Genomic DNA, 27,067 nt, shown 5'->3' with positions numbered 1-27,067 from the left:
AATCTTTGAAGAGAACAAATGAAAAAAATTCCTGGACTGATGTTAAAAAGAAAAAACAAAAGACTGACTCCAAAATAACTGGTGCACCTACAGACTGCAGTCCCCCCAGCTGTAAAAAGAAAAACAAAATAAACAGGATCAAGAAAGAAAAGAAAACAAAAGTTTTCTCAAGTCCCAGAACGAACTCACGCATGCGTGATTTCGTTTATGAACTCTCCCGGAACTCGCACATGCGAGTTTCACAGATTGGGAACTCCAGACTGCCGGATAGGTAGAAAGGCCATGTATGCCCTGCAAACCCAGAAGTCTATGCGGTGACGACTGCATAGACCGGAAGACGTCCGGACTGCAGTGTCCACAGGCTGGAGTTCTCGCAGGGGGAAGACATTGGAGCCTGCAATCGCAGGGAAACTGTTGCCGGACTATTACTGGAGCCTTCTCTCTTAGCACATGGACGGATTCATGGGGACTGTTACTGGCGGTACAAGGTAGGGTGTGTGTGTATGTGTGTGTGTATGTGTGTGTAAATCACATCAGATGCTGGCCACGTTATGGATAGGAACATTTTTAATGTGAATTTTTAGGAAGAAAAACATTAGTCTCTATCACTGGTTATTAAACTGTAAATATGTGATTAAGTATATTCATGCTTGAGATTCATTTAACAAACTTTCCTGATAGTGTTATCAGTCACTCCTAACCAGGCTTTCTGTCACTACTCCACTTTAAACCATAGTTAAGTATAATCTTTTCTATAAAATTGCAGTTTAAATTTGCAGCCTTTTTATGTCTTTTCCTCCTCCTTAATTGGGTCTGATGTTTTGTCCGTTATGTCCTATTCTTAGAAAAATTCTGTACATCATCATGTTTGCTACTAACATAACACACTTCAACCATTCCCACTAAAAAAGATGCTTATTTCCAGTAGCGGTTTTCAATACAGATACACTGAAATGAAAGAAATAACGTCCTAATTTAGTCACTTATATCTTTGACAAAAAGTTGCATTTTATTTCAGTATGGAAGAAAATATGCTGGCATTATAGCAAGTTACAAATATTTACAGAATTATCAATAGTTTTCTGTAAGTTGTTTATTTCAGTTATCCAGCTACTATGCAACCAAATCAGGATGCCTAGAGCAAAAGTACTAGTTTGATCTCAAAATATCCTTAGAAAAGTTGTTCGTGTTTACAGCACATTATTTGCTTTACAGCTTGAAGGTCATTGTCATAAAGATAGTAGAACCTCAAATTATTAAAATCCAGATCACTGCTGTTCAGGTAACATCAGAATAATCCCTGTATTTCTCTACTGCTAAAACAGACTTAACAATTTTAACTCAATCAGAATCTAGAAGTAATCAGAAGTTTGTAAAATCTGCTTGCCCTAAACTGCATCATTGCTGCTTTTCGTATGCAATGTGGTCTACCAAGTACAAATTTGTTTGGTTATGGTGGGTTAGCTTTTACTCTACCCAGTAAAATTCAGTCAGACTCATTACATAAAGGACTAGATAAGATTTCAGAAGTCTGTGGTAGAGTTAGCTAATCTATAACAAGGTTAACTGTTTCAGATGATTCGTCTGACTTTTTTTTTATCATGGGTATGGTTATATGTTCAAGGACAGTAACTGCAATCCCCAGAACTGCAAGTGGGATTATGGTGAAATATATACAAACTCAGAAATGTTGCATCTCTGAGTATTCCTTCTTTTTGGTACAATGATCTCAAAGTTGGTATATATAAGCAGTGGGAGTGTTAAGGAGTGCATCCTGCCACATTGGGGGATACATGGGGAGGCTTGTCTCCCCTTTGAAAAAGCACTTTGTGTGTAACACTGACTTTGGCAGTTCACTGTTACTTACTTGTGTTAAATTGCACTTCAGTTTTTCCACTTTCAGGAGTTACATTATCGAGTTTCAAACTTCCAGTAGGGAGCCATAGTACTGTACATTAAGACTGCAGATCTGTTCCTGGGAATGTTTGCTTTATTTACAAAATGCCCCTGAGCATTAGGGCAGTTTGATTCTATGAAACTGACTACAGATGAATTTTAAATTAAATGCTAATAATAATGCTCATATATTGTCTTTTTAAACTAAATCAGCTTTAGGCATTGTGTTGGCACTGTTGTGGTATTGCTGCTTTCGCATATTTGTTAGAAGGAATGTAAGTCCTTAATTATGCATTTATTAAGACTGTGACTTTTTTGTGATTTGGGAAATTTTCCCAATCTAGTATTATTTGTGTTGGGTTATGCTCTGCATAGCTGGACTAGTTGCCAGCATATTTTACTACAATAATAATTTTAGATAAAAATAAGTCCTTGCTGAAAAGGAAAATTTAACTTATTCTAGTCTGACTTACATTTCTGTGTATAAAGTAAAGTTGCAGTCTAAAAGAAATAGTGCTACTTTATTGAAAAAAAATATTAGTTTGTGCTGCTATTACAAAAAGACATTGCTAAAGAAAAGTTAATTTGCTGTAGAATTTGTCTGCATTATGCTGATTGTCATATTCATGTTCAGCTTCAGACCTGCGCTGTGCACGGGGCTTTCAGTGTTTATTTAATAGCATCACTAAAAACAGAAACATTAGAATTTCAAAGTTTCTAAACTGCAACAAGTATAGAGTCTTGCACAGTTTATGGGTGCTGCTGTAGAAAGCAAGTAGAAGCGGTATGCCAACGAAATGAAGTGTACCTTTAGTTAACATGTTTCATTATTTAGGAATGTAACCAGAGATATGCTATGTATACTATGGTGTACATTTTTATAAATAATTTATTTTGTGCAATGAGACGTTTTATTTTTTTTGTAATGCTTTATGGTTACTTTGTTGATTATGTTTTTCAGAATGTATCATTCGCTAGATTATTATTATTTTCTTAAAAGTCTGCACTTTCTGAGGTCGCAAACTACAATTGTGGGGAGGGGATAACATTCTGGGAGTTACTATACAATTTCAAAATTTTGACTGTGTCCCTGCATTACTTGTTTGTCATCTGGCAGTTACGTGAATACTAAAACATTACTGCTGAAAGCTTGTCTTCTGGTTCTTCCATCCCAGCTCTCCTTTTCCACGCCCACCCCACTGAGGTATGTATTCTGAGCACTTCCTTAAATATACAGTTTATTCAGAGCTAGAACACAGCCACCTAATCCATATCCATTCATGAAGAAAGGCAGCAAAGTAAAACTGAAAGGGAGCTGACAGTTGTGATCAAGAAGGAGAACAAATACCCTTTGGATATATACTACAATGGAGGAAGAGAGAAGCAGAACTGACCTGGCTGAGAAAAGACTGTGAGGGAGACCACAAATGCCCCAGGTGCTATATGGTGGTGGGTAGAGAACAGGCTTTTGAACCCTGTACCTTGGGCCCAGGGGGCAAGAGCCTGAATTCCCTACCGACCACCATTTGTAAAAAAAAATTGCAGATTTTACCTCATACTTGTTCTGTTCCTCATAACATCTGTGGTTTCTGTATTTTTGTGTCCTTGCAAAGTCAGTAGTGCATTGGTGCAGTGGTAGCATTGTTGCCTGACAGCTGCAGGTTCTCTGGTTTGATTCTTGGCTGGGGTGCCTTATGTGTGGAGTCTGCATGTCCTCCCTCTGTTTGCGTGGGGTTCCTCTGGTGTCTCCCATCTTACAAAGACATGTGTCTGTCTGGAGTGTTTCTCCCTGAGCCTCTGCTGAAAATTGGCTTTTATTCCAAGTCTGACTTTCCTGGTTAACAAATGTTAAATAAAAATGACAAGCATTTGAATTTCAGAATTCATATTCTTCAGAAAGTACATGGTAACACAAAAGCCTAGCAATTTTCTAAGTTTATAAGATGGATATTTGAAATTTGTCTCTATTCTTGGTACTGTAGTCCCCCACTATTGGCTTTATCCAGGTTTTTTGTGCTAAAGTTGAGAGTTATGGTAAGAACTGAATTCACTGAATATGTTTGGGGCTGTATTCCCCCATTACTGGCTTTGTCCGGGTGTTTTTTGCTAAGAGGTTGAGAGCTATGGTGAGAACTGAATTCACTAAATGGTAGCCATTTAAATTTCAGTCTTCCTTTCTGTCACAAAACAGCTGATTTGGCATAGTGGTATGTTGCTCTGACTGTTTTGCACAGGGTCCTGGGTTCAATAATTGACAGTGAAATGTATGGTGGAAACGCAGTGTTTTATTCTAGCAACTTTCCAACATTATACAAGCAATGTTTAAAATGTGTCCCTGGTTTTTGTCCCCCCCCCCCCTTTCCAGATTTCTTGTGCTGCAAAGTTCAGGGATACAGCTGAGTGAGTAGATTTTACAAGGAGCTGAGAGCTGCAGGGCAGCAAAAGTTTAGTGCTGCTTATGCTGAGCCTGCTTGCATTGTAATAGCACAACAGGTTGATTTTGATGCAGAAGGCTGTGGGTTCTACTCCTACAGTAGATAGATGCATCGCCGATACTGTACTGTGTTGCAAAGGGGATGGATGCTGCACTCCTTTTTGGGGAAGATACCTAGTAACTATGAACCTGTTATCAATTTGCCATCCATTCCCTATTGCAATACTACTAGCTTATCATTTATTAGTGCGAGATAGGCAATTTATTCCTCAAGGGCAATAGGCACTTTATTTGTAGATGAAACAATGAAATATAAAGTTGTTTGCTAGCAGCAGCCTCTTTGTTAGTTACAGATCTCTTTAATGTGGAATTATTTAGATGACTTTTACTTCTTCAGAGATTGTGCATATGTACTGATACTGGTGGACTGTAGAAGTTTGAGTAGACTTATAATGGAAATGTTCTGAATTGAGCAGTTTTGTCATTATTGGTGCATGCATTTTGTTTCATTGTTTACTGGAAAAATGCCAAAACAATAAATTTAAAACGCCCTCTAAAACTGTACTGTATATAATTTAATACAATCAGGAAGGTGTATGAAAGAGCATGTGTATGTTTCGTGTGCAAGGGGCCTGTGATTTGAAAACAGCCCAAACCCAAAGTTAATCTTATCTGCTACTTTGAATGTGGGTTTGAATGCTGTTTCAATGAATGTGAGTTTCAAGGGCAGAGCAGCATCTGTTTTTATTGCGAGACTGCATTGATTTGTTTAGCAGATATCTATTAGTGTTTACGCTGTAAAATGCAAACTTTCAAATGAAGTCCAAATCATCGCAGAAGTAAAGCAGTATGCACATTAGTGTTTATGGTAAATTGGGTGAAATAGCCAAGTAATGGTTCATTGGAATGGCTGCAGGGGGGGGAGGCTCCATTTGACCATGATTTTGTGAGGGGGGAAGGGCAGCAAACTCAAAGACAGCCCCGGCTGAACTATACCTCTCAACTGTCCAGATTTTTGCAGAATGAATAGATTTTTGCTTCTTATTTTTGGTTTGTTCCTCATAAAATGTGTGCTTTTCTGGCAAATCATTTAGGAATTAAGTCACATAATGACAGACACTGAGTTTCAGACTTCATAACCTTCAGAAAAATGCATGCTAAAGCAAGACCTGTTATTCTATCAACTGTCTCAGTTTATACAAGAGCAATTTTTAGTACTGTTTATATGTTCCCCCAGTATATTTGGCCTTGTCCAGATTTCCTGCATTAACAGGTTGAGAGGCATGTACGTGCAAATACATTGCCTTATAGAATTAGGCATATCCAAACCTCTCAACTGTCCCCGATTTTTGGCTCAAATTGTTGCTCTTCCCCTAATAATCCCTCCGCAAAATGGCAATTTTGGAAGAAAATATTGAGGGTTTTCAATTAATAAATAACTGTAATAATCAGAGTTATAGATTACATTTATTTCAGAAATGCATGTCGATTTTTATTTTGTCAGCTGCTCAAGTTAGCAGTATTGATATTAAAAAGTGTCCCTTCTTTGACAGGTTTCCAGCTGTATTGTGTGGCTATTTTATATTTTTGCATCACATTTTTGGTCTATTTTTCATAAAATTGTTTTTTTTGGCAAATTAGTGGCAAATCACTAAAGACTTAAGTTAGAAAATAATGAGACATTTCAGTTTCAGATTTCTTACCCTTCAGAAAACCCATACTAATGCAAGACCAACTATTTTATTATCTTTCTAAGTTTATAAGAGCAATATTTAAAAATTGTCCTTATTTTTGGGCCTTTGTCCCACTTCTATGTATAGCTTTGTCCAGATTTCTTGCTCTGAGCTGAGAGGTATGACAAATGTGTCAGAGCCATCACAGTCAGCCGGAGACATTTCAATTTGTGACATACTTGTTGCACCCCACTCCCCCATGTAGTGACTTTGGATTTGTCCAAGCAAGGCAAGGAGCAGTTATGCAGTGTAAATGTGCAGAGTATCCCCCCATCCAAGGTAGACACAAGTACTACAGTGGCTTTTCATCTGTCCTTGATTTTGCAGAATGTTCTGGTTTCTGTCATATTTTTATTCTATTGATTTATGCTTATTATTATTCAGAAAGTGCCTGTTGGTCTGTGTTTAAGTAGCAATGCTTTAATGACCATCGGGTAAGCTTCTTTGAGATTGTAAGATGCAAGTACGTTTTGATAAGCATACTGTTAAAGAATTGCCAACATTGAAAGCCTTTCTGTTGTTGCCATGCAGGGAGTACTTACATAACCAGATAACGCATACGACAGTATTTGTAATAAAGGACAGGTTTACATTATTTTAAGAAGCTCATTACATTTGTCGGAGACTTGGAGTTATCGTTGCAGGCTTTACCTGCAAAATAACAGAATGCCAATCTATCATGTGTGGTCCATAACCTGTGCAGTAATCCTGTAAGCCATGCATGTTGAGCTTGTTTCTTGTTTGCTTTTCATTTTTTACTTTAATCATGTTTTCCCCATGAAACAAGTTGATAGTGTTCAGGCAGCAGGTCTTTTTTGGATAAGAAACATTTTTACAAGTGGGGGGGTATCACAGAGGTTGCTACTTTCAACATGTTACTTGGTACTTTAATAAAGCCGAATATAAATTATAATTAGAACTGCAGTGCAAAGAGAAGTGGTTTGAGTTGAGTGCTGCTTGTTTTTCTTATACTTGATTTTGACTGGCATTCCAGTAATGTATTTAAAAAGTAATTTATTTTTTCATGCTTCACAACCTTTTTGTTTCCATCTAGATATTAAATAAGCTGTCATGCAGCCAATGCATTGAAATTATTTTTTTCTTTTACTCTTCATTTTGTCTTGATTGGACTCTCATGATGATGGTTTGGCACCCAGGGCAGCGTATTTAATTAAAGTTACAGTTTTTGTGGTTTTGAGCATAGCCCCTCCCGTTTCTAGTTGGCCACACCCATTCAGCTGTCTCCTGCAGCCCCCCCTTTGCTTTGAAGTCACCAGCTGCCACTGTCCACCTAAATCTCTCAAGGCTTCTACTTTAACATGATTTGTTATTGTCTCAAAGTTCATAATATACTATTACAGGTATGAATGTGTATGTTTTTTTTCATCTTTTCACTTTCGTTTTTTTACTGTTTTAAGGGTTCTTATTGACTCAGAATAGAAATGCTAGTCAGCTAAATACAATGTAAAGAGTGACATTAATGGGACACATTCTCTCCTAAACTGAAGTAATATCCATGTCTGAAGTTAACAAGGGACACATATACTTGATGGTGTTTATTTTATGCTGAAAGTGTATTAATAGAATGACTAACTCCAGATAGTTTAGTTTAGTAATTTTTTTCCTTTCTTGATATTACTTTATTGTTAGTTTGACAGTCTCTCGTGCTATTAGTTATAAATAACTCTTCTCCTGTTATGTAAATGTTTGATGGGTTTTTATCTGTGTAAGGTAGTGTTTTGTGTTGCTCGCTAACTAAACTGTTCTACAGGATTTAAAGTGTCCTCTCCATGAGTTTAAACCAAAATTTAAATTGTTTTGATGGTCTTTATTAGCGTCCTTCTTCTCGTTAATCTGTCCTTTGCCCAACTCATTTTATTAAATTGGAGGGAACAAAAGATTTAACAAGTGTGTGATATGAAGCTTTAAACTATTAAAACATCTCTCAAGCACATAATTCATTTCCGTTCCCTCCACGAACAAAACTAGAACTTGTAATTCTGAAGAAGTTCTGTAATAAACGGGACGAAAGCGCTAAATTTTTTTCTGGCTCCAGTGTGTGTTTTGTTTTAGTAGTAATTAAGCAGAATTTGAATTTGTGATCGTCCGATGAATGGGTTGTTGTTCATGAAGGGAGGCATTTTGTCTGTGTTGCTTACTAGCTGAACTGTTCCACAGGATTTAAAATATACTTTGCATGTGTATAAATCAAGTTTTGAGTTGTTTTGCTGGTCCTTTGTTCTCCTCTATCCTTTTGTTATCCTGCCCTTTATCTATCCCATTTTTATGAAATGGAGGGAATGAAGGATTGAATGAGTGTGCGATGTGAAGTTTCGAATGATTACAGAATCTCATGAGCACATAAAATGTTTTCTGTTCCCTTCACTAACAAATTTAGACTGATATTGCAGGTTGCCGTGACAACAGAGGGTAGAGTCTAAGTTTCTGATCTTGCAGACATCCCGAGACCGGGATGGATTGTTGTTCATGAGGAGAGGCGTTTTGTTTGTGTTGCTTACTGGCTGGGCTGCTCCACAAGATTTAGAGTATACTTTGCTTGTGTGCAAGCCAGGATCAGAAACATTTTACTGGTCATTTGTTCTCTCTCCTTTTGCTGTCCAGCCCTTTACCCAGCCCATTTATTGGATTGGAGGGAATGAGGGACTGGATGGATATGCGATGTGAGGATTTGGATGATTGGAGCATCTCACAAGCGTATGAACTGTTTTTCCGTTCCCTTCACAAACTAAATCAGATTAATATTGCAGATTGCCGTGACAGCAGAAAGCAGAGTCTGTATTTGAGATCATGCAAACATTCCATGAATGGGAAAGACGGCTCATATCTTAGCAGTATAACAATAGATAATATATATTTACCGTGACTGACCATCTCTCATTTTACACTTGATTTAACATCGCGCACTATGATTTGGGCATTTTAATTTGTAATGCACGAATAATTGGAATAGCTAAGAGAAAAGTGTAAAAAGGCTAAAAATATTTAAGTAAGTTTAGTTTGTTGCTTCACTGCATTGTTTATTCTTGACTTAGATTAAAGTATCAGCCAAAATTCTAATGTATGGTTTTAATTAAAGTAAGTAACATATGCAGATGACAAGTTTTGGGAATCTAATTTAATGATTTAGGAGTTTGAAATATCTCCCTTTTCCTTATAATACAGATTCTTCTCCTTGAGTTAAAGCTTAAATTTCTTTACACAAATGGTTGATTATTATGTGTATAAACAGTCTCACATAGCTTGACAAGATAAGTTTGAAGCTGAGATGAAGCTCACAAGATTAATTCATGTTAACATACATGGTTTAAAGAGAAGGAATGGGGGAAGGGAGGAAAGAGAGAGGAGGAGGAAGGGTAAGACAAAGTTAAAGAAATGAAAGAAAAGGATAGAGACGTAACATTTAACCTCTTAGAGTAAAGATCTAAAGAAGACTACAGATAATGAGGGAGGGAGACAAGAGACCTAGGACAGAGATACTTTTCAAAGGAGTGTCTTACAGACATGGAACACTATCAGTAAAATAGATTTGCAATGGTGTAGCCTCTCAGAAAAGTATGAAGTCTATAACATAGATGTCAGTCATGTTTCTGATTTCAGTACTCAATATAATGAGTTCCAGACCAAAATAGAAGATAAAAATGTGATTCATAGGTTCATAGGTTAGTACTAGGCTAACTGCCCTTGCGAGCCATTTTAAGCCTAGCCAGTTATCCCCTGGCTATTTGCAATGACCAGTGTAGCTGGGAGGCATGGATGGAGGAGGGGAATAGAAATAATGGGGGAATGGAAAGAATGTATAGAATAACAATAAATTAGTTCTCTCCGTAGTATCTTTTTTGACGACATGGTCCTATCGTACAGAAATACTTTATACATATTAACTAATTTACTCCAATTTAATATTTTCAATGTCAACACCTCAAGAAGGCTGACTTTACTTAAACCCTTCCTGTAGTTAGTTCTTTCATTTGAATATCTTATTTATGACCTTCTACTTGACTGTACTATACATTATGGATTATTGTTTCTTTGATCCTGGATACATAATAGATAGATCACATATGCAAGCTTATGCAATTTTGATAAAACATATGTTACAAAGGTCAGAGAAATGGTATGCACTCATAAAGTCAAATGTATGCTATACAAGAATATAAATTGCATAACTAAGAAACTAATACACTATGCAGCACTGTATTACTTATAAGTTACTATAACTGTCTATTGAGTAATTCTCATAGAGGTAAACTCCCTACTGTATAATAAGTGATATTTTTTATTTATCTAGTAATAGATCTATGGCAATTGATATAGTTCTTCAGATATTTAATATATGTACCTCATATGTAAACATACAATGATCATATTGTACAGTGTGGAATACAGAGAGTGTAAAAGAGGAGTATTCGAAGTGACACAAACCTGATAATGAGTATTTACACTAGCTTACAGAATTTAAATTCAAATCTTTCAAATCAAACTTACTAAGCATTTATATAATTTAAATGGAATAATCTGTATGTAATGTGGATATTTCGGATACATTTGATTATATGAACATCTTACTTAATGCTGATTGGTACTATTCTAGGGAAGAAAGCCGTGATTGAATATGTATATAGCTCAATATATTATCTCTGTTTATGTATATTTATTCCATTTTTTAAATATTAATAGAACTACAACAAGTCACATAACTTCTTCTGATTAAGAATGACAACATATATAGTATTTCACATATTGATTCAATTAATACAATGATACCTAGTAAGGTCATTCAAAAACTATACTATACTAAATAACAATAATTTATTTATTTAATGTCCCTATAATAGGTGGGATAATCTCATATAATTTGGGAATATGCAATACTGAGAATATTTTTATTATTTCTCTTTACTAGTCTGAATTACATCCATAATTCTTTAGATAAGTTATATTCTATAAAAATGGTTCTGACTTTATTTAATTTTAACGTATTACATGAGATATGAAGACATATAACAAGCAAATCATAAGCAAATTCCTACAATTTAATCACATTTAATGTATGTTATAATTTATGAATCAGTATAGTTAACAATTTACATTTCCTTTATGACTATATAATCTCCATAGAAACATATATGGAATTATTAAGGCTTCTTGTTGCTGAGACATGAGGGTTAATCCAATAGATGTACATGTGGGTATATACATTATATGTGTGTGTGTGTGTGTGTATGTGTGTATGTAACAGCCTTTGCTCATCACTACATTTATGAGTAACAATTTTCAGCAAAACATCAGTGTTGAAATCTTTATTTACAATGCAGTCACATGCAAGTTTGAAAATCTCTACAGAACAAGTCCGTTTTAACACCGGAATATGTTATTCATGAGAGATTTCACTTTTGTATTTATAACTAACTCATTCACTGCTGTAAAGAAGAAAAATAAAATAACAAAAAGACATTGGTGTGTTTTGGGTGGCCTTGTAAGATAAAATATTCAGGCTTTTTATTGATATTGTTTTTGTTACTGTCTTAGTTTCACCACAGAGATCCAGGAATTGTGGGACTGTTAACAAGTGATCGCATACCTGCAGGGCGCACCGTATTTTATGGGATGATTGCAGATGGAATCCATACAAACCCTGCTGCTCTAAGGATTGCACATCGTGCACACCCTAAAGGTAAATGGGGCTGTTGCTAATGGAAATAAAGATTGGGATTCACAGACAAGCATTGCTTGCATGTGCGTTGCTTGTTTTTGGGGACTTATCTGTTCAAAGAATCTCATAGCTAATCATAAATGAATTCGACATTGAGTAGCACTGAACAAAGAACCTTATAAGAAATTAGCTGTACAGCAGTAATGGAAAAAAAAACAGAGCTACAATAGGGCACCTAACTGGTGTGACTAATTATAAGGCATGCAAACATATAATTTGTTGCACAGTTACACTTGCATTGCAACACAGCATAGCTGCATGTAACTTAGTCTAGTACTAGAAGAGTAGTGTAGCAGCCACCAGATAGACTAACATAGGTCTAGACTGCAAATTATCAGACCTGGTCATCATATAACTGTGGAGAAAATGAGATAGGTAGGAACTCACAAGGGTAGCCATGAGATATGAAAAAATGGAGGGTTTAAATTTTTTTATGGTAAGAGACATGTTTGTAAGATTTACAAACGAAGGATAGATGGGAAAGGTAGTGAGTGATGGCTATGCACAGGTAGAAGGAAAAGGGCAGGTAGCAGGGCCAGACAGACAAACATAGAGCATAAACTGAGACAGGCATAGCAGTATTCACACAAAAATGATGATCACGGTGAATGGAAACATACAGAGAGTGGACAAACAGTCATGGAAAGAGTTTGACAATGGACAAGGACTAGTGAAGGACAAACAAGAGATGCAAAACACCAGGTTAAAGGTGGGGGAAGTTCCTGGCAGGGATGAGTATCAGGCCATCCTAGAGGGCAACAGACCTCAAAGTAACTCAATGGAGAGGCTGATATAGGCCATTTTCTCCCTTGGTGGCCATATGGGCATGGCCCTGGCTATTAGTCATACCACATGTCATGCCAGAAGATGCTTCACATTAACAAGGTGGACTACATTTCCTGATGCACCTTGGCAGCCACCAACCTCCGCAGCTTATGCCAGGAGACTAAGGAAGACCCCCACTATTCCACCTTCAGAAGGGTAGCCTTCACCCCCCCCAAGCAGCTAACCTCCAAGTCATCTCTGTTAAGGAACTGATAGCACTTGCACCTAATTGAATCCCACCCCCAGTGATAGGCAGACCTGATGGCCAGAGGTGACCTGGCCCTAGGGTCTTTGGTCTGCACAACCTAAGGTTCACAGCCTGAGGTGACCACAGACTTCCATCTCCTCTTGTAGAAGACCTGCAGAAGGATGGCACAGTGGCTAAAATGATTACATATGTGCTACAAAACAATCATCGTTGAACAATGGAATTGACACGGACATCATATTCCACTGCTGGGAGAGGTGCTCCCATCTTCTGTGACACCCACCTGTGTTCAGCTGTTATTATCTACCAATGGAAAGCAATGTATGTAGTTTAAAATATAGGTGACTGTGGAGATAATAGCATACCATGTGAACTCAGTGACTGACATATTTCAGAAAACAATACTTGCAATACATGTTAGGCTCCTTTGCTTGAACTTGTGCCCCTTTACTGACAAAGCAGGTTAGGGTAGTGCCTCTTCAATGACTGTACCTATGCTGGCAGTGATCACCAGAAGAGGTGATGGCAGTGGAAACCCTCAGCATTCCATTAGTCTCATGTCAGACATTTATTTATTTGTATTTTATTTTATTTTACATTTGTTTACCAGGAAAGTCCGACTGGATATATGTCCATTTTCAGCAGAGGCCCGGGGAGAAAAGCTCCAGAAAGCAGAGTACAAATACATTAGGAGCAATAGAAACATTTAGAGATAAGTATAATATGCAGTTTTCAGTAGGGTTACAAACTTAGATAAAACGTAGTAGACAACATCAAAATCATTTGGCTTCAGTTTCAGACAATAATTCACGCAGTTATGGGCTAAGTCCCTTCAAGAATTCATACACTTGTTAGAGTATATGATTGAAATGCTTAGGGAGAGTTTGCAGGAACAGCAGGCGGTGATTAGTCGGGGTTATCCACATTAGGCAGTGATACATGCCTAGCAGTTGCTCCTAAAAGATCTTATGCAGGAGGAACAGGAAAATCATGTTCTCTGTGGCACAATATGCTGGGGTTCTGCATTCCACAGTGCCTGACGTAGCCTTGGCTACTCACTCAAGTTCACTCAAGCAAAATGGGAGCCCCATGCACAGCTACATGTGTATGAATCATGTCATATACAACATAGTACCACACTATGAAGCTAAGGTATGAATTTACAACTATAGAACTTCACTGTATTATTACTACTACATGAGACATATACATGCCATAAACATGAACATATTGGTTTTATGCTTTGTTGTTACAGTGATGTGCATGGCTAGTGCCATGTTTGGATAGCACATTGTGTGCCAGCAACAATTTGCAGACAGTGATGCTCAGTTACTTCATTAACATAATAGCTGTGGTAAGTTGCTGTAATTACATGATATAATAAAAGTGCCATTTTTGCAACAGTGCCTTTAAATCCACTTTTGTAATATAGAGGATTTTTCAGTACATATTCTGTTGACTATGTGCTTCACTGAGTTAAGAAAGGTGTCCTGCCCGTGATGGATGTTTGGGACAGTGAGACAGAAGTAGTGGTGTGTGTGAAAGTAGTACCCCATGGCACTGTATACCATCTGCATGTGGCTTGGAAACACACCATGAACATAAAAAAAAAAAAAACTATTTTGGAAGGACATGCCACAAAGGAGTGTTGACTTCCAGGGCCATTTGTTGAGTCTGGGCTAAAGTGGAGAAATGGGGAGAGAAAGGCTTTGCATAGCAACAACTGCACCTCAAACCCAGGTGCATAAAAAGTGTATCGTGGGGGGGGGCTATGGCCATAGTTATGTGCATTCCACAGCATACCATACTTAATGGCTAAAATGTTTTGCAAAAGGCGTACAGCTATCGACATAGCTACCTGAGGGAGACAGTGCCTTGAGAAGTTCACTATCCAAGTTTGTGAAGTGTTACAACAAGGCCCTGTGCACACATGGCATGTGCCTACTGGACAGTGGTGTCACAAACACACATTATTGGGACCAGATTTGGCAAGTTGTGAATACTGTGTGTGATTTAAAATAGGTCTCTACAATAGGTGCAAAGAATGTTCATTGATAGGTTGTTGTCTGCAAAGGCCAAGGCATAGGACATTGCAGAAGATAGGTACACCACAGCGGTGGGAAACCAACAATAATGTGGCTGATGGAGGCCAAGGAGATTTTATCATGCACAAGACAGGGACACCGGACCTTTATACCAGGGAGTGGCATTGAATGTGCAGTCCATTTTCAGAGGCAAGCATCATCTGGGCAATCACTGATGGTGGATAATTTTTGTAGCCCTGGCTTAAGTGCTATTCCTCATGACAGCGTAACACTCATGCATGCTAAGAGTACATTCTTAACGTACCTGTGTTCTAATGTATGTTTTATGGTCGATGCAGGTGCACAATGGGTAGAAACATCCCAGGCTAACTATTTGCGAGCAGAATCTCCTGCCTGAACTTGGAGTCAGTCATCAAGTTGGACTGTTCCCTCCCCAGTGAATAATGAGCAGGCAATGGCCCTTCATTCCCATCCTCCCACATACCTAATTTTTTCTCTGTCCTTTAGATTTCAGTCAGGGCTGTATTTCTCTGCAGCAGAGAAGTAACCCGTCTTCTGTGATTTTCATCCCATCTTTACTCATCCTGATGATATCTGCCTCTCCCTTTATCTTCTTTGCTATATACCTTAAAAAAGATCTTTTGCATTTGATCCCTATATCATGTCTTTCAACTTTTCTGTCTTTGTTGCCTATTACCTTTGTCATACATTTGCTTTCCTCCTCTTAACTACCTACCTTTTACCTCTAATATGTCCTTTTTCTTAATTAGAAGATTCACCTTTCTGCATATCTAAACTAGCATTTTTGTCTTTTTGCCTCTTCCTCAAAATTTTGTCCACAACCCTTTGACCCTGTCCTCCCTTTCAGTGTAATCCATGCCCATGAAATATAGGGATCTATATTATATTCTCGAAAGCCGAACGCTCAGAATCTCGAGCGTGTAAACGGAAATCTCTGTAAGGGGAGATTTCCGTTTACTGCAATGTAGTGCGGCCTCGGTATATTTAAGTAGCGGGGGTGTGGGGGCGCAGGGGGGCTTGCCCTCCCTGCTTAAACCTGTTAGGGTACTTTTTTCTTTTTTTTTTTTTTGTCTTTTTATAAGGCTTTTTATAAGGTATGGTGTCAACCATATGTTGTTTGGTGTTTTCAAACATCAGTCGTATAATATAGACCCAAGTATAACACTATTGTCTTTGATTTGTTTTCCTTTCCCCACTCTAAACTGTACAGTAGTGTAATCACTTTTGGCTTATGCTTGTGTTAGTATCACCAGATTTCCATCCCTTTTAGTTCTATCCAGCACCAACTGGCAGGGCTCCTCTTGGTCTCAGCAGCTCTATCAGTCCTCTTCCCTGTCTGACCTGAATATCAGCTGTACTAGTCTTCTCCTGGTAGATTCATAGTACTTTGTTCCTTTTGTGCTGAGAATAGAACCTGCTCCTAACAATACAGCTGATCTGTTTACTAGGCCTTCACCATTCTCTTTCCAGTCCCAGGCCCTTCTTCCTAATCTAATATTGCAACCAGTCATTTGTACTTTTTGATTCTCTGTTTCCTTGACTTGATGGCCGCTCGTACAATAGACACTTCCGAAAATTTTGCTTTCAACCACTTCAATCAACATCTGCTTGCATCCTACCACCATATCTGCTGTTTCTGAAAGGTTACCTATATAATGCACCAGAACATGCATCCAGCACTGACCCCATCTGCACCTTGGTCAATTCTTCCCACTTCTTTTGAAGTCCTGGGACTAGTTTTACTGTATGTAGGTTTTCTGTCTCTCTTCTCATTTACTTTTCTTATTGGTCACTAAAGGACATTTCTGTGTTTCCACACAGGCTCTCCTTTCCTAATTCACTTCCATTGCTTGCTGTATGCCAGTATGCCTTCCCATCGATGGTTAAACTACTCTCAGGCCTCCTAATTTTTCCTGCTGGATAACTTCTTTGCTGTACTTTAGTTGATCCCTTTTCCATCCCTTCAATACCCCTTCTAAAAGTCTTAGCTGTTGTTGTTCACTTTTGATGCCCTCTCCTCTTATACTTCTTTGCCCCTTTCTTCTGCTCCTGCTAGTCCCTCTTCTCCCTATACATCCCTTTTCTGTTGTTTTGTTGTATTGAGTACCACTTTTTTGTCCCGTTCATTCTTATCGTTTTTCCTTTCCTCCAGTCACCTTAATGATAAGGTCCTGTACCACCAACAGCACTCTTCTTCTAGACTATTTCTGCCTGTCTCCCTCCTCCTCCTGCTGTGTCCACTTCACTGATGACTCACTGTACTACTTCCCCTTATAACCTGTTAAAACTGTCCTACCTTCCTCTGCTCTGACTGAGTGTCCCTTCTTTCCAATTTCTCTCTTACTGTTCCTCAGATGCTACTTCTCTCGTGACCACCTGTAGTTTTGCTTTGTTCTGCTACTCCTTTGTTAGTCATCACATTTGTCTTATCTTGAACATCCATCTTTTTCCCATCACTGTGTCATATTTTTTGTCTGCCTGTTTCACCTCCCTTCTCCTCTTCCTTGTTTCCTACTTATCTCATCCCTGCTACCATCCACTATCATCTTGTCTCTTGTCCACTTGTCTGTACTACTTTAGTTGCCATTGGCCATGTCTACCTGCTTTTTACCTTCGAAAATTAATAATTTAATGCACTAGCTACTGTACAGAAACAAATATTTCATCTGAAAAACGTCTGCGATTCCCCAGTACAAGAACAATACAGTGGTGCCTGTCAAGGCTGCTCTCCATCTCCTACTTTATTTCTAATAGCAACAATCTCTGTTATCTTCAGAATCGCATAGGATAACCATATTAAATCCATTTCAATAAGCAATTGCTCTTTTAAACTTTTTTCAGACACTGGCAATGTTATTCTGATGGGTCTCCTTGGTTAACCCATCATTAACATACTTATTTAACAGAATAAACTTTTTTCAAGAAGTTAGTTTGGTTCTGTGGCCCAGAGGGATGGAGCCCTTACTGTGACCCAGACAACTGGGATTCAGTTAGCAGCATGGCTTGAAGAAGCCAGGGAGGGAGGGGAATGAAGAGGCATGACCCGCTCCTCTCTTTTTGGGTTTGGGATTGATGGCAATTGCTTGCATACAGAGGCACACTGGGTGGTGTGATCTTACTGGTATAGACCCTGGAAGACCACTGCTTATTCTTGAGGGGGAGGGGCACAGTTGGGGTGAATGCCTTTTGCAGAACTGACCGGCTATCCTCCATGGAATGTCCACTGCATGTCCCTTCATGGCACTTAGCTGAGTGTGCACCACTAGAGTCATGGGGAAAAGAAGGAAAAATATGAACTATCTCTGATGGCTGTTTAAACGAACCCTTCTAGAAAACTTTTTGTCCCAGTGAGGGGGAATAAATAGGCCACTTGACTGACTTGACTGCGGTGACTGGCTAATAGACAGTGAGGGTAAAAAAAAAATTATGGGCTATTCTATAAACTCATCAAAATCCAAGATTCTTTTTCTCACTATGCAAACTCTCCTCTAGCACTCCTTGTTCAAGTTTTCTCAAAGTCTTGGGTCAGCATTATTCTTCCTCACTTAGCTGAAACCCAAATACTCAACATTTTTGAAAAAATCTCCTTAAGTTTAAAATGGAGTGGCCCTTGATGGTTGTATAAATTTCTTAAAGTTAAAAATGTTTCATGTATGGGCCTTTTACCTTAAAAAGTTATGTTTCCTTTCACATTATAATTGGTTTAGTAAGATAAGAAAAATATGGACTACATTTGTTTGTAGAGGGATTTCCCTAAATTCAATATGGGATCTTGCCATCTTCATCTAAGAAGGTCAGTTGCAATATAAATGACCCCAACATTTCTGTCTTTGTTCAAGTTTGGGTGCATTTTTTCTTTTTTGGTACTAATCCCCACTGATTATTTGTATAAATGGGTCTACCTGTAATAACCAAAATTACACTTACCCAAAACTCTAATCGCCAAAACAACTTCGCCTAAACCTCTAATCACCAAAGCTACAAAACACTGCACTTTTAAATAGGGAAACTAACCACTTGGCCACCAGCAAAAAATAACAACATGGATACAAACTAAACCTGCTCAAGTGGGGGATTTCACACCCCACACTCTTCTAACTAAATATACCAACTCCGAAATCGTACTGCACTGGGGAAAATGGCAGAGTTCACCCTGGTGGCCAAGTGGTTAGTTTCCCTATTTAAAAGTGCAGTGTTTTGTAGCTTTGGTGATTAGAGGTTTAGGTGAAGTTGTTTCGGCAATTAGAGTTTCGGGTAAGTGTAATTTCAGTTATTACAGGTAGACCCATATAAACATAAGTCTTCCTTTTGGCATTTCCACCCTTCATCTCTCTTTGAAGGTTTAAGGAATCTGAACTCTAGAGAGAGACATTTGTTGCAGTACAGAAACCGGTAAAATAGAACTCTCAACTGTTGCCATTTTTTCCATATTCATGTCATCATCTCACCTTAGCTGCATGGTTTCGTACTTCTGTTTAACATCATATTAAAATAGACTCGCGGTGGTGGTGCTGCGGTAGCGTTGTCGCCTCACAGTAAGACTCTGTCCGGTTCGATTCTGAGCTAGAGCGTCTTCTGCATGGAGATATGCGTGAATGGGCGTACCTTCATTGAAGGTTGTGTGTCAGGGCTGGTAACTCGGCACGTAAAAATCAACTACCAATCATTAGCAGGCCAGAGTTCCGCTGTGGCGACCCCTACCCGGGAAAAGCTGAAAGACACAAATACTAACCATTTATACTTTTCTCTATATTAATTCATTAAATCTTAATAATCTCCAACTACAGATGTTGGATTTATCTCCTTTAAATTTATATTTTCCTTTGCTGAAATAAAATAATCCACATATTGTCAAAATAACAAACATTCCTTATCCTTGACCAGTATTTACCAGAGTAAAAGAGCACTAGCTAATCTCATTGTTCCACTGGGAGTACTTAAATATGACTATATTAACAAGATTTAAAAACCTGGAATATTCACCTCTGTAATTGTTTTGCAAATTAATTATATGTTCTGTCTTTGATCCAGTTACAAATGCCTCTTTACTTCTTTCAGAAACAGAACTGTTCATCATAAATTATTTCATAGAGTGTACTGGTATCCTGAAAGAATGGTATGGCTGAACATAAATTATGTTGGCACATATTCGGACAGATAAGTACAGAGGATCAAGTATGAGGATTGTGTCCTAGATATATTTTTCTTGGTGGAGAAAAAACACCTTATGCCAAGACACATTTGTTTTACGTATTACCCAAGAATTATGGATTCTTTTTCGTTTTCCCCTTATGATTTCAATGAGTCTCAAAATGCATTACCATTGTAAGTATGGTTGCAAAGAGGATTGTACTTTCACAGTGGAATCCGAAAATCCCTCCTCCATCAAATCTCCCAATAGATGAATGATGACATTGATTTGTATTATTTTTTAAATCTAAATTTTTTGACATGACAGAATTAGACTGCATATACATATGGTAAATAACTAAGGTTCCTTTGTTTTTATCCCCAGTATAGAGAAAGAGATGGAAGCAGAAGGGAAGGTATCATGGGATTATTACACTGTGGTGAAGGTTAATGTTACAATTTACTATAATTGCTATTGGCATATATTTAGAATTTAGAATGGGAGAAGATGAAAGGAAGATGTATAAAGGCAGTGAAAGAGGTAGGTAGTCGAGAGAGAAAAAGGAAAAATATAAAGAAATTGCCGAACTTGTAGGGGACTTTGTAAAGAATTTACCAGTTATATAGCAGATCAACTACATGGGCAATCCAATTGGAAGTTTGCATATTTTATTGTAAATTAAGGGATATATTGCCAGATCCAAAAACTAATAGATTTTATGGCTTGAGATTTAAAGTTAATTTGGGATATAGCCAGCCAGTTACTTAGCAGTCATCTAGTCAAGACAACAGAATCTGTTATGTGGTTTTGCAATTCCTATATTTAACAGGCCAGAATAAGATGAAGTATTTGTTTAAGACGGATTTAATGGCAGCTAAGGATATGTTGAAAGAGGATAAAGTACAGCACAAAAAATGAGAAGCTTGAGGCTCTTAAATTTGGATATATTTAGTATATATATATATATATATATATATATATATATATATATATATATATAGTAAGGTGCAAGCAGTGAAATTTATTGTAGTTCCTTTAATATTATACACATGTGAAACATATTTTTATCAACCAGAGGAGAAGCTGTGGACAGTAATTAATATAGCATTGAAGGAATTTATTTGGGAAGGGAAAGAAGCAAGAGTTAAGTGTGATACTCTGTTTCTCCCTACAGAACAAGGTGATTTGGAATTACCAGATTTGAAGAGATACTTTAGAGTTACACAGTTAAGGTTCATATGCATAACACAAGCAGAAAACTGTAAATCAGTGTGGATAGAAATGATGTTGAAATGTGGGTGGGGGATCTCAACTCAAGGAAAGAGTAGGATTTTGGTTGTAGGCTGTTAAGGAGGAAAAATAACCATGCAGAATATTATATGGTCTATATTATAAGAGCAAGGATTTCAATATTCGAACACCGTATGGGCGACACCAAACAGTCGAATATTGAAAACCTCGCAAACAAACATTTTTTATTTTTGTTTCGAAGTTTCACAACTTCACTCATATGGTGTCGCCCATATGGTATTCAAAGTTGTGAAACTTTGTTCTTATAATATAGACCCTATTATATTTGCAAACTAGCAGAATGACTGCAAGCAGGGGCATAGAAAACAGGAATGAGGAAGCCAGAATTCTTTGGAGAAAATTTGAAAAGGAATAAGGTTGTTATGAACAAATAATTAGAGAAAAAGTAGTCACAGAGTGGGATGAAACCAAGAAGAAGTTGGGACAGTGGATTGGAGACTGCCTTTTCTACCAGGGACTGATAAAGAGCATAGATAAAGAGAAAGGGTCATGGAATTGTTAAATAAAGTACTAGCTTTGGTTGAGCTTATAGTTGAATCTAGAACAGAATTTGCAGTTTAAAAAGAGATAATTAGTAAGTCTTATGAAATAATGCATGATAACTGTAAGAATTAATCAGAAGAGGTTAGAACTGACTGATTAATGAGACAATCACAGGATATTTGAATGACTCCCAGGTATGCAGTAAAATTAGAAGGTTTAGAATTTTTGCATTGAAGAGTTTCCACATGTATTTTTCTACCCCAAGAAGACTTCTGAGAATTTTTCCACAGGTAGACAGCAATTATTAGAGATGTGATAGGAAAGAGAGGGATACTTGGAAACATGTTTTTTTGGAATGTAATGAGTTGGAAGATTTTAAAAACTCCCTATAGAGTACTTTGTCAGAAACATTGGGGAGCAAATAATTGTAAATATGGAAATTATTATTTTAGCTGGGATGTAGATACTGAATTGCCTAGACATAATAAGGCCATAGTAAGTTTAATGATTTGGGTTGCCAAAAAAAGGAATTACTAGAAAATGGAAATCAAAAACTAAACCAACTGTAACAAACTTACTGAATGTTATAAAGGAGATAAAATAACTGGTTTGAAAAGGAATGGGCAAACTGCATAGAAGTAAATGGAATCTGTGGGAATAAAACATGCAGAATAATATTCAGGATGAATAAAAATTCTGGGAAGGCAGGACATCAGCAATCTATGTAGTGTTAAATAATTATTAAGAAATAAACTGTAATGCATGAAAAAATCATAATGGTTTGTTTTCTCTTTTATAAATGTATTGGTACCCAGCCATGTCACTGTGTAATATGTGAAGTCAATAAATAATATGTGAAGTTAATAAAGGTGTTAAAATCCAGCATCTGTCAAGCAAACTGAAATTGTAAACCAAGTTCTTAATAAGTAATTCAGAAGTCAACAAAGCTTGCTTAATTAATTATTAATTGAAAATCAAAAAATGGTTATTTTGCTTGAAGTTGTAGAAAACAAATATTAGCTCAGCTTTAAGTTCACAATGGAATATCTGCAACTCACTGATTGTAAACACCCTGAAGTCCACATCTCTTGGAATCTGAGTTTTTGCCCCCTTTCTCTGTAGCTGGTCTGATCTCAGAATTGGTTGTATAAGTTAAAGTGGAAAGATGTGGAGACAAAGCCCCCCCCCACACACACAGACACACACGTATTCAGGGTCCAACCACCCCCCCAGAAAAAAGAAGAGGATAAGAAAAAGTTCCAGCAGCTGCAACTTTAGGAGATTTGCAATTAGAGAACAGTATTAGTAGATGCTTTCACAGATCTCTGTTGATAAATCCTCCATTTCTTGACAGTTTTGATTCTTAGCTGCTGCTCAAACATTCAGTTCATCTCCCTGTTTTCTTTACATGAGCTGAAAATGGGGAGATTGTTTCCTTACTCGGCATAATCATCTTATGGTTCTACTTCTATGGGACAGATGAATGTAGATAGATGGACAACTACTTTGTTTCCTTTGCTGTTGAAAGAGAACCTGTAATATTACCATAATATGGGGGGATACTGAAAATAAAACACTTAAATTCATTGAATATATTAATAACAGTACTGATTTTTTATCATTCACTTATGAAACTAGTGTGACTAGCTTAGCATATCTAAATGTCTTATTGCATAAAGATGTAGAGAATAGGAGATGCATGTCTCATAACTATAGAAAGCCCACCTACTCTACTAAGCTCCTACATTTTTCTATTTTACACCCCTTTTCACATCAAAAAGCTGTTAAAAGCCAACTCGTCAGAGCTGCATGCGTGACAACAATGGAACATCATTTTTTTGATGAGTGTGATATCTTAAAATATATGTTCCTTAAAAGGGGATATCCAGAGGAACTGATTGATGAGGTGATCTACAAGATCAAGACTAAAAGTATTGGAGAATACTTCATACCATTGTTAAATAATGTGATAGGTGAAGATGATGGGAGTAGTATATAATCATTTGGCAAGGGAAGTTAGTGACCAGAAGAATTATTGTAATTCCTTATAATTTAAAAAGTGGCCGGATAAGATAGTTTCTAAATAAAAATTGGAATATTCTTTGAGAGGCTAGACTTATCAGTGAGAAAGTGGAGGAGAGACCCATAATTATTTATAAGAAGGGTATGAGTTTCAAAAATATTCTTGAGAGTAAAACTCAGCAGTGTTAGTCTCTCTATGACTAAATATGGGAGATGTAACTACTGGAAATTTATTTTGACAGATGAGCAGTTTAAGATCCAGGGGAAAACATTCTATGTAAAGGAGAAATATGATTGTGAAAGTTCAGGGTTAGTGTATGCAGCATTATGCCAATCCTGTCAAGGATTTTATATATGAAAAATGGAGCAAAAACTCTGCGAACGTATATATGAAAACTGTTATGAAAGTAGAAAAGAAAGACTACTAATGCTCTTTTTAAACACATCAAGGATTTCCCCAAACATACATTCAAATTTTCAGTATTGGAGAAGCTGAAACCTGATCTCCGAGGGGGTCTATGGCTGGTATTAGAACTGAGAAAGCTATATTGGCAAATATATTGGAATACACACAATTGCTCAGGGCTGAACAAACATCAGTCACCCCTCCCCCCCTTTTAAAATTAAAAGCACTGAAAAGATAGGATTGCAGGAATCCTAGGTTATAAGTGGAGTCATTTGATTTTTATGAATATTTTTTTTCAATTTTTTTCTTAGGTGCACATTTTGTTATTGTATAGTATGTGTGTTGTTTTCTGAATTTGAAGATGTGTAGGAACCTTTAAGAGCATATATTTTTAAATGGATGTCAATGATCATGTGATTTTAAATGGTATTTAAGTGAGCTATTTGAAAATGTGGATATCTGATGAAGTTTTACTGTTAAGTAAGATGAAAGCACGTATCTAATTAAAGGCTGTGATTTTTTGGAAGAAATCATTGCAGTTTAGCGTTCCTTTTGTTTTGGTTTCTGTACTGTTACCAAACAGACCCTGTATAGTCAAACTGCATTAACATATTTTATCACTAGAAGGCTAATGGGTCCTTGGCCAGTGCATGAACAGTATATTCCATCAGTGGAGTGCCTGCTTCAAATTTTATACTCTTTGGTGACATTTTGTTTATGTATTTATTTATTTATTTATTTGACATTTGTTTACAGGGAAAGTCCAACTGGGTATGAGCCCATTTTCAGTGGAGGCCCAGGGCGAAAAGCTCCACAGTACAATTTAAACAGAATTATAAATCAATATCGGTTACAAAAACTGAGAGATAGAGTAAAAGAAGAAAATGAACAAATATAAATCAAGCAATAAAGCTAAATATACATAAAATAGAGGAGAGTTCCTAATATGCATGTTACATAATAATACATGAAAAATATATTACAGAAGAAGTAATACACTTTCTGGCAAGAGACTTGGGTAGTTCATTTCAGTCAATTTCTGGGATATATAAAGGCTGGTGTAAGAATAGAGAGAAGGAATAACAGAATGTTAAGGAATTATGGAAAGGTTAAGATAGAACGTAAGTAATGCAGGAAGGAAAGTAGGGTAGATCAAGAGGAAGTCTATTAAGACTGGAGAGAAGAGAATGGAAAAGTACTAAGATAGTGTGGGGCATGGGCAGATCCAATTTTTAGTTAGATGTTCTTTCAGCCTAGACTTGAAGGAATAGTAGTGGGGTATAAGTCTGATTGTGGGCATAGTAGTGGGGTATAAGTCTGATTGTGGAATACTGTTCCATGATTTGCCAAAATAATGAGAGTACAGACTAACATCGTTAGATCTCTGAGGTTTGTAAATAGATAATAGATACTTGTGAGAAGAACGTAGGTCATGAGATGGAATATAGTGTTGAAGTAGTGATGATATAGTTTGCGAAAATGAGGAGTTTTGCTTTTTTGTCCGTATTGTACTCCCTGGGCTGAACCCCAAGATTGTCCATTTGGATCACAGTTCTATCCCGGTTAACAAATGAAAATAAAATATGCTTCTGTAATGTGTCCTTGGCTGGCATTTGAGCCATAGCCACCTGGCCATCAGTACATGTCTTTATCAGACATTATAGCCTTACCCTCTACAACAGAAGTAGAGTATGATTCAAGAAGGGTGCCCCTCATTACTCCCTGCTGTGAAGTTGTCCTCCTGCCCTTCAGGTTCCTTCCTCCTCTTTAAACAACATTTTTTGTACAGTGTGAATCTATTTACTGGGGATGACCCTTCTTATTTGAATGTGACATATATTTATCTTTGTTCTTCTGATCTCAGCTGTTTGTAGGTTCATAGGATGATACTAGGCTATTGGCCCAGAAGCCCTTATAAGCCTAGCCAAGAATTTTACCCATGTTCCATCAAAGTCAGCACCTGTTTCCCCTGTCCAGCAGGGACACAGGTGGGATCCCAGGGGTGTATTTTCTGTTTCCCATCCAGTCGTCCAGGTTCCTCTTAAAGAGGGCTAGAGAGGTACTCTGCTTGACATGGACAGGGAGTCTGTTCCACAGATGGAGGAGTCTTTGGGACACAAATTTATCCCGGCAACAAGTTCTGTTAATGTCACAGACCAGGTTAAGGCCTTACATGCGGGTAGCGTGAGTGGAGTTTGACTTACGGATATGCAGAAACTCCAACAAGGCTGGGTCTGTAGGGGTACTTTATTCTTGCTCTCCATCTCTCATGCTTGTTATACCTCACTTGCAGCACGAGCATGTCATGGAAGTAACCTTTAAATTTAGAAACTGCAGCATTGTCAACTACTGTGTTTTGTTAGTTATTTTGAGTAGGTGGTCACAAACTAAAGCATGGAAATGCACATGCTGTTGAACTCTAGAGCAGGGAAACATTGAATGTGCCATGGAAATGCACACACACTGTAACTCTAGAGCAGGAAATGCTGTATGTGCATCCTGAGCTCAGGAAGAATGTGAAAAAGTATTCTGCCCACTGCAGAGCACCATCGTCAAGATTATATGATGTGGTAATCACTTAAATATCTTTAGTTTTATTCTGCTAAAGAGTATCATAAATGTTTTATTAATTTACTTCAGAAGGATCTTCTGTGTGGGCACAGTGTGTGCTGCTGTTCTTTTCATCACCATCCTGGTGTACATAGATATCCAGTAAAGTACATCACCAATAAAATTAGTTGTATTCTGACATTAGCTGCCAGTTCCAGTGGTTTTGCAGTGTTTTCAGATGTGTTTAGAGCAGCTTTTGTAAAAAAAT

At 37.4% G+C, this 27,067-nt stretch overlaps 1 protein-coding gene across 5 annotated transcripts in view; it reads left to right on the top strand.

The window, feature by feature from the left end:
• The window catches only part of AMDHD2 (amidohydrolase domain containing 2), a 493,489-nt gene that overhangs the window by 295,159 nt on the left and 171,263 nt on the right, over positions 1–27,067 (top strand). For all 5 annotated transcript variants that reach the window (XM_044071199.1, XM_044071196.1, XM_044071198.1 and 2 more), the window contains exon 8: positions 11,614–11,758. In XM_044071199.1, coding sequence (XP_043927134.1) covers positions 11,614–11,758 — 145 coding nt within the window. The remainder of the gene's footprint in view (positions 1–11,613; positions 11,759–27,067) is intronic.

This window comes from Protopterus annectens, chromosome 5.part0, assembly GCF_019279795.1.
Source record: "Protopterus annectens isolate FY-2018-M chromosome 5.part0, PAN1.0, whole genome shotgun sequence".
Lineage (NCBI taxonomy): Eukaryota > Metazoa > Chordata > Ceratodontiformes > Protopteridae > Protopterus > Protopterus annectens.
This window is presented reverse-complemented; position numbering and strand designations above follow the sequence as displayed.